Source organism: Anastrepha obliqua, chromosome 4, assembly GCF_027943255.1.
Source record: "Anastrepha obliqua isolate idAnaObli1 chromosome 4, idAnaObli1_1.0, whole genome shotgun sequence".
Lineage (NCBI taxonomy): Eukaryota > Metazoa > Arthropoda > Insecta > Diptera > Tephritidae > Anastrepha > Anastrepha obliqua.
In genome coordinates, this window is record NC_072895.1 from 101874792 (window position 1) to 101884313 (window position 9522).

General features: G+C 33.5%; 1 protein-coding gene across 1 annotated transcript; it reads left to right on the plus strand.

The window, feature by feature from the left end:
- Positions 1–4774: 4774 nt before the first annotated feature.
- LOC129245012 (uncharacterized) lies at positions 4775–8930 on the plus strand. Its single transcript, XM_054882956.1, has 2 exons — positions 4775–4931; positions 8161–8930. Exons 1-2 carry the CDS (start codon positions 4808–4810, stop codon positions 8544–8546), a joined length of 510 nt encoding a protein of 169 aa, XP_054738931.1. The 5' UTR covers positions 4775–4807; the 3' UTR covers positions 8547–8930.
- Positions 8931–9522: the final 592 nt, after the last annotated feature.

The window sequence follows — 9522 nt, forward strand, 5'->3', positions numbered from 1 at the left end:
TGTACACAAATATTTTCTACCACCATGCATTTTACATGAATAAAATAATTAATACATGAAAATAAAAATTAAAATAAACGAAGTATGAATTGTTTACAAATTCTATATTTGTTTTAATTACATTACGATAAATTGGTTAATTTTCTAAATTTATCTTATTTAACTCCACATTCTTTGTTTGACAGGAGCAATCGTAACAACAGTAGCTCAAGTACGTGACCCAACATGTGAATGCATGCAAATGCAGAGGACTGTAATGTTACAACACGGCTCCAACAACAGTAACTCATAAAAATATATATATGTATATACATATATCAAACACACAAAAAGGGTGTACGCGCCAATTAGCTTTTAGATAGTAATTACATGCACCTATGTGTTTTAGAATAGAAGCACGTTAATAAATTCGGGCTTGTTTAAAAACCAAACTCTACAGATACGGATGCTTGAATATTTTATTTTATTTTAGGGGTATCGAATATGTCCCCTCGTTTTGCAAGAACGCCTTTGAAGTGAATTTGGAGTGCTAAAGCTTTAAAATCAGCTTCGTTTTTTCCCATTACCTTTTTTAGATATATGTATTCATAACATTTTGCTTACCTTCAAGCAGTTTCACATAATGGTTAACCGCACTTCTTTATCGACACTCATACAGGTGGTGGCAGAGAACGTTTCTTTAACAGCTTCACAGCTGTTCAATAACAACAAAATAATAATAAACAAGAACCGTACCCGGTCAAATAGCTTACTTGTTTGTTTGAAATTCAATTAGGATTAAGTACATTACATGAATAACACCGGAAATGATTCCTAACTTGCAAGCTGCAACATAAAACAAATAGAGCCTTGACAGTATGCGAGATGAATGGACGTGGCTTTGCTGTAGGAGTTTTAATCGTACTCTTTCCGGACGGTGCTCTAAGATTATGTGCGCTGTGAGTATTCACTGCGATGTGCGAAACCTGTCAGTACGCTGGATTGGGCTACTTTGAGATTGTTTGAAAAATCACAAAAATAACAAAAATTCACTAAGAGTGCCAATGAAAATCGAATTGCAGAACCTCGCCGAATAAGAGGACAGAGATGTAGCCTGAGCCGTATTTTTCTATTGTCACTGAACTAAAAACGAGACACTGGATGCTCCACATATAGTAGTAAGAAAGGCTAAAGCACTTCACCTTCGCATCAAACAAGCTATAAATTATATCCGCACAAGCACTGTCACCCCACCACAAATCATCCTAAAATGTTGACGCTACTGCAATAACTACAACAACTCATTTGCTAGGCTTCAGTTAAATGAAGCCACGATTTTAATGTGCATTACCAAAAGTTATATGGCATTATAGTGAAGCTTTTGCCAAGAAGTCTTGTATGGCTTTTACTTATCAGCGCAGCGCAATGCACACATACGAAGTTTTAAGTTCTGTCACTCTCAAATAACCTGCCCGCGGAGGGCAATGGTAAACCACGAGTGTATTTGTGCCATGAAAAAGCTCCTCATAAAAAAAAATATTTGTAGTTCGGAGTCGGCTTGAAATTGTAGTCCATTGGAACAACATCAAGACGCACACCACAAATAGGGGGATGAGCTCGGCCAAACACCCAAAAAGGGTGTACACTCCAATTGTATATACATACATATAAAGACTGATAAGGGTTAAACACATGTTATATAATAACTTAATTATTATTATTCTCCAATTGTTATATTTAATCAATATAAAATAAATTCTATTGAAAAACTAAAAACACTATTGTAAAATTGTTTGGATTTTAATAAATCAAATTAATTGACACTCTTCAACGCATTTAGAAATAAAAAAAAATAAAATATCTAAAAATATTCTCAAATTTGAGAAGATAGAAATTAAGCAAGACGTACAGATATGTAGCACATTTAGAAGGTACTTACCATATACAAACATATGCACTTATTCTATGTACTACAGGTGAAAGGTCAACGTATGGACTTTGTGCGAATACAAAGTCATTATTATTAAAAAAATAGTAATTACCAAATGTTTAAGCTCACTCCTGCTACTTGTTAGGATAGCTAGAGAAGCATAGACTAAGGACTTTCAATGCTGATTTATTTGTCTATACTAATATTATAAAGAGGAAAACTTTGTTTGTTTGTTTGGTTGTAATGAATAGGCTCAAAAACTACTGGACAGATTTTAAAAATTCTTTCACCATTCGAAAGCTACATCATCCACGAGTAACATGGATTATATTTTATTTTGGAAATAGGGCTCGAGATATAGGTCAAAACGTGGACCCGGGTAACCTTCGGATGTGTATGTACAATATGGGTATCAAATGGAAGCTGTTAGTGAATGCTTTAGTTCAGAGTATTTTTCATGCCGCTCCGTGACTGGGGTCTCGAGATATAGGTCAAAACGTGCACCCGGGTAACCTTCGGATGTGTATGTACAATATGGGTATCAAATGGAAGCTGTTAGTGAATGCTTTAGTCCAGAGTATTTTTCATGCCGCTCCGTGACTGGGGTCTCGAGATATAGGTCACAACGTGGACCCGGGTAACCTTTGGTTGTGTATGTACAATATGGGTATCAAATGAAAGCTGTTGATAAGTGCTTTAATACGGGATAATTTTCATACCTATTGATGACCCTAGTCTCGATATATATTCCAAAACGTGGACCCGCCGTGTCTTTGCACCGAATTTAACCAAACTTACGCACATTGTTAAGTAAGTATTGAAAATGGGTTTCGTAAAGTTTGGTTGTAATTCGGAGCACTGGCAACGGGTACAGCGTTCTTTTGAACCAGCCATAATGTCGCTTACTTTTTTAACGCTTGGGGCGGAACTGAACTGTCAAATTGACAGTGTGAGTTACAATGTGTCAATATTTCTTTCTGATTTGGATGCCATAAGGAAAAAACGTAAGTGCAACAAGTAAAAATTGTTTGTGAAATTTTTTGGAGTGGATTTTGGAACAGTGAATAATTTCTTACGAAATTTGAGAATTTAATGTGAAATCCGAATGAAATTATGTGTTCGTGGAAAAAAAAAAAATTTTCGTTTTTTTTTTTTGAAAAATATAAATGGATAATGGTTAAAAAAGCTCCAATGCTTAATAAAACATATAAATTGAAACGAAAAATTCATGGTTGATCAGGATTGTTTATTCATATGCGTTGATTTGAAATTTAAAAACAATCTTCTTTTTTCCTGATTTTCAATTTATATTTTATATTTACTCAAAAACAAATAGAAAAACAAAAAATATTGTTTATGCCAAAGCGCTTAAATAAAGAATAAAGAAATAAATAATATGAAAATCATATATTTTCTGTTCTAAACCATATCTATTCTATTTTAGTGTGCCCAGCGAAGGGGGCCGGGGTTGCTAGTAGCTAATATATAGTAACCGTAATACAATCATATAAAGAGACCGGAGGAAGATGGATATTCGAATTCACAGGGTGCCATATAAACAAATTAACAATTTAATGACAGATTTACATATATTGTTTTTCGCAGCACTGCATGGAAAAACCACATTTTCCTATATACCTATTGGGTATTTGTTTAATACTCCAATTAAATATATACTTGTGGAAATTGTGTGAAAAAATACGACTCCTACACGTGTATTCATATGTAGTAGTAATAGAGGAACAAATGTATGTAAATGAATAAGTTAACTTCTGATAAATATTTACTTACTAGTGTTGTACGCTTCGTTCGTATTATATATACAAGCAAATTAAATATGTGCGTAGGAGGGGACATAATATATAAAAAATTACCAAAGGGCATGCATTATTGCACAGACTTAATGCCAGTCAGCTCAATTAGCTAAATTCAACACGTAAACTAACATTTATATTCCTACACCTACACAGGTACTATATTAGCGGCCATCGGCATATTTATGAGGTACACGAATGCTTACTGACAATAGTCCTGTACGAATGACTGAACCGGAAAGTGCCGATAGTGGAGCGGCAGTTATTGTCGAACGTGCGCGGGTTTTACTTGTTTTGCTTGCATATGTATGTGCGGAATATACAGATAGTGGACGTTAATGACAGTGTTCATGTCATATGAAATATTATAAACAAGTGCACATACATACATATTTGCATGTTGCATTAGCCCAGTGCATATGAAATATAAGTTAATAGCACAAATTCTACTGGGGAAAACCACATACGAGAATGTACATATGTACATATTTATATATGCACTTATGTATATACTAATGTCGATTTAGTGTTTCTGAAACTAATGGAGCACAGTTAGTCTCAGTATTCGACATTCGACATTGATTTTGTTGTAAACTCACTCGAACAGTCGCAACCGCAAACTACAGACAAATGTTCCTGTTGACGGAAATTGAATCATACAAGTCTTTGGTAGTAGCAAGATGTCAGTGTCAGTAGAAGCTTTTAAAGTGTAACGTGCGATTCAAAGTAAAGGACGTGTCTGAAGTGAAGGATATGCATACCGCCATACTTTGGCGCGGGTATGTTTACTTGTAAAACCGCTTCGTACGAGTTTAATCTACAGGAAATTGTCATAGTTTTGATTGCAATGGACACTTATCAGAAATCGATTGACAGCGGGAAATTATATCAAACACTAACACATATGAACATTTCAAAGTCACAATTAGAATAGCGATTAGAAAAAAGAATACGTACAAAAAAAAAGAACTATTGGAAAAAACTATTAGCAGTAGCAAAAAAAAAAAAAATAAATAAAAACGATTAAAGGAAAGGACAAACAAAAAATTACAACAAAAAAATTACTAGTGCAGAGCCGGGGCTTATGAATATGGGCTGCTCAACTTCTGCACCAGCCGTCACAGATGCAAACAAAGCAAACGATAGTACGAATTGTTCAAATATGGCTGCTAAAACAAGTGTCGGTGAGGAAGATTCTAACAAATACCGTAAGTAAAATGAGTGCATACATCTGCAGGCTTAATTAAAGAGGTTATTATTAAGAATATTGCAAATAAATTAGGGGGAAAAATGAAAAAAAAAAATCATTGTGATTATATGAATAAAAAATATTATAAATTAAAAAAATAAATAAAATAAAAACATTTATAAATATTTTATTTCTGTCCTAAAAAATAAAATTGAATCTAAAAAACAAAATTTTCTTTTAAAATAAAATTCTGTTTTAAACTAAAATTGAGTTTAAAAAATAAAATTGCATCTAAATTATATTGAATTTAAAAAAATTAAATGAATTTAAATTAAATTGAATTGAATTTAAATAAATTTGAATTTCAAAAATAAAATTGCGTTTTAAACGAAATTAGAAAATTTTAAATTGTTTGAATTTTTGTAAAAAGAAATAAAGAAACATCATAAATTAAAGAAATAATATTAAATAAAATAAAAACATTTATAAATAAAAAAAAATAAAATCATTTATAAATATTTTATTTATGTCCTAAAAAATAAAATTGAATCTAAAAAACAAAATTTTCTTTTAAAATAAAATTCTGTTTTAAACTAAAATTGAGTTTAAAAAATAAAATTGCATCTAAATTATAATATATTGAATTATATTAAAAAAAATTAAATGGGATCTAACATAAATTTGAATTTCAAAAATAAAATTGCGTTTTAAACGAAATTAGAAAATTTTAAATTTGTTTAAATTTTTGTAAAAAAAAAATAAAAAACATCATAAATTAAAGAAATAAAATTAAATAAAAAATAAATGAGATAAAAACATTTATAAATATATTTTTTTAATTTTATTTCTAAAAAATAAAATTGTCTTTTAAAATAAAATGCTAAAAATTGAAAATTTTAAAATAAATTTGAATTTCCAAAAAGAAAAAAAATTCCGTTTTAAACGAAATTAGAAAATAATACCTTGGTTAAAATTTAAGTTAAAATTACTTTCAAACATTTTTTTCCTCCTTTTTTTTAAATGTGAATCTAACAATTATAACTCTCAAAACTTAAAGTTTTTTTTAATCAAGCTTAAAAATAATTAAGGAACTACATTTTTCTTGAAACAGTGTGCGGTTGTATTGAATTGGTTAGAAATTTTAAATTTGTGTAACGATTGAAAACACGGAATTTGGTATCAGAAGTATTAATATAGCTAAATTTTCTAAAAATTTTACACCATGTGTTTTGATATTCGCAGAAAAATCGTTAAATATATATATTTGAGTTGTGTAACTGTAAAATGTACTAACAACTTCCTACGTTGTTGTGGTAACGAAATGTTTTAATTTTTCTTTGTTAAATTTATTTTTTTTTTCTATTTGTCAAGTTGTCATATTAACCACTTTAATGCTCAGGTTAATGATGAAAATTCCGATTTAAAAAAAAAACAAAAATTATATAAAAATTTGTCAAATTGTTAGGAAATAAACGCATATAATCAAATTTATTGATGCTTCGTTCGAACTTTCTTTCTGCTTAATTCCACTTTTTCATTTAAATTATTATCAATCTTATTTGGTTTTATCGCCACAAGAAGAACTTAAATATGCTCTAAATTATATAAAATAAATTTAATTAAAAATAAGTAATGGGTTTTTGAAAAAAACACTAGCACATTGGAAGCTTTTGCCTTTTCATTTCGTTAAAATTCAACTTAAAGAACAACCCAACCATCACACCACCACCTCTCCCCGCCCTCTCCTTTCATCCCATCGGGTTTTTCTTTCACCTTACCTCCTTCATAATGGTATCACAAAGGACGAATACGTTTATCTTCGTACAAGTGTGCCCATTTCTTGGGTAACCATTCCAACCTAACCTAACTTAAACAACAGCACGTACGAGGGTTGTTCAAAAAGTATCGCGAATTTTAAATTTTCGCAGGTTACGTATATTTGAATTTCGATTTTGTTTGTGGCGATATGTTGGTACTCATGTCTCTCACTCATGCCGACGAGTTCGGCCATTTTGAATGTTCAGTTAGTTGTTGATTGTTGTGTGAAAAACGAAATTAAGTGCGCGGATGCATTCCGAATGTTGACTGTGTCATACGGAGAAGCTACTTTGGGCCTAAGCGATAAACGTTGGTGGTATAAAATGTTCTCAGAAGGCCGAGAAGATGTGAACGACGAAAAGCGTGCCGGACACCCGAGCACTTCAACAACAGACGAAAAACTGTATGAAGTGAAGCAAATGGTATTGGCCAATCGTCGAATCACCGTTAGAGAAGTTGCTGAGGACCTAGACATATTGATTGGCTTGTGCAATTCGATTTTTTTTCAATGATTTGGGCATGCGACGGGTCGCCGCAAAATTCGTACCAAAACTGCTCAATTTCGACCAAAAGCAGCATCGCATGAACATTGCTAATGAGACATTGGACTCTGTCCGCGACGACCCAAATTTGCTTCAGAGGGTCATAACTGGTGACGAATCGTGGGTTTATGGTTATGACGTGGAAACCAAAGCTCAATCATCTCAATGGAAGCTGCCGCACGAACCAAGACCGAAAAAAGCGCGCCAAGTTCGGTCGAAAGTAAAACTTTTGCTTACCGTTTTCTTCGATTGCGTGGGCGTTGTGCGTCATGAGTTCTTGCCACAGGGTAAAACGGTCAATAAAGAATATTACCTGCAAGTTATGCGCAATTTGCCCGAAGCGATCCGCCAGAAAAACCCGGATTTGTGGGAGAACAAAAATAGACTTCTGCATCACGAAAACGCTCCTGCTCACACATCGTTGCAAGGTGGATAAATTCGCCTTGCATCGTTGCTTTGCGCGACTTTTTGACCAAAAACAACACACTAATGATGCCACAACCACCGTATTCCCCAGATCTGGCGCCCTGTGACTTTTTCTTGTTCCCGAAACTGAAGAGGCCCATGAAAGGACGACGCTGCGCTATGATTGACGAGATAAAGACGGCATCGAAGAAGGATCTGGACAAGACAAAAAAAAGGATTTTTTGAACTGCTTCGAAGATTGGAAAAAACGTTGGCACAAGTGCATAATATCTCATGGTGATTACTTTAAAGGCGACAAAATAGATATTAGTAAATAAATAAATAATTTTTGAAAAAGCACAAAATTCGCGATACTTTTTGAACACACCTCGTATTTCCACCTTTTTAGCTCGAAACGCATAAGATCTAAAATAATATCTTTAAAAAAACTTATTTTCTTTTGCTCTATCGCACCCATTTCAGCTGCTTCGGAAGCTTTCATCATTCCATTGAGTGATGGGGCCGAAACTAAAGTTTACACCGCCGATGCTGAAGAAGCGAAGGATTTACTTGCGGCAACGGTGAAAAAGCAGCCACCCAAGCGCATACAAGAACTGATCGAACAAGCAGCGGAAAATGAAGCGGCCACTGTAAATTTACAGGATTTGGAGGAGAAACTCGAGAAAGCCGAAGAGCGCCGAAAGGAATATTTGCAACAAAAGATCACAACCATACAAAAGACTACACAAATGCTGACGCGAAGTGATAGTAAAGAGTTAGTGGAGAAGGAGGAAGAAACGCAGGTCGTTGATGGTAAAACAGAAAACAAAAATGACAACCCGGTCGAACATGACGAGTCGAAGAAGTAATTTTTTAAGTCAGAAAATAGTTGTAGTAAATAAGTGCTCTAAATATTGTAGCAACAGTAAAAGTTGCGGAAGTATGCACGCCTAAATCTGTGCTTCATTAGATATTTCATTAAAGTCTTTAATAATTAAGAGAAGTTTTATCTTTTTGGTGATAACAGGAATGCAATGAGAAACATGATCGTTGTAAGTAGTCTTAACACTTACCTTGCGCCCATCGAAAAATACACTTCAGAACATTGTAAAAATTGAATCATCCTTTTGGCTGAATTCGCCTAAAGAAAGTTAGGATAGGAAAAATACTTTTTTCTCGCCATCACAATCACCCGTTCTGACCTTTGGTTGACAACTTTAAGAGCTATCCGTATAACCTAACCCAGATTATTCATTTGGGGTATTCACAAGTGCGTCATAAGTGTCGCATTGTTGTATGCCATACATTTTTAACAGCTTAAAATATATTTCGGGCGTTCGCGAGGTATCTGACATAGTTGAAAACTAGTAGGATACTTATGATTCTTTGTGACGTATCTAAAACGCTTAGTAAATATGAAGGGCTCTCTATACAGAGAAATCTGTATTGGGCGGACACTCACCGTCCATGAGACGTGTCCACTCAAAAGAAGGTAACTCCTTCGCTACATAAGATTTGGTATAGAAAAAATATCCGCTCAAGGGAGTTGTCCGGCTAATAGAGGTGTTCGTCAGGAGAGGTTGCACTGTAGCTATGAAGCCTTCGTATAAATAGTATAAGGAAGGTATGCCGGACCATTTTTTTTCCGGATACTGCACTCATCATCATCATTTGCCATTTTATATCTCATCTAACGACACGCTTAGAAACAAGCGGTTTGAATAGTTTGGGACCAGAGAGAAAGGGGTGTTGTGTGAGTTTAATGCTGTTAGAACGGCCATAAATCGAAAACTGATTTTTGTTAATTATATTTTTTGTACGAGTATTTCAAAATAGATTTGATTG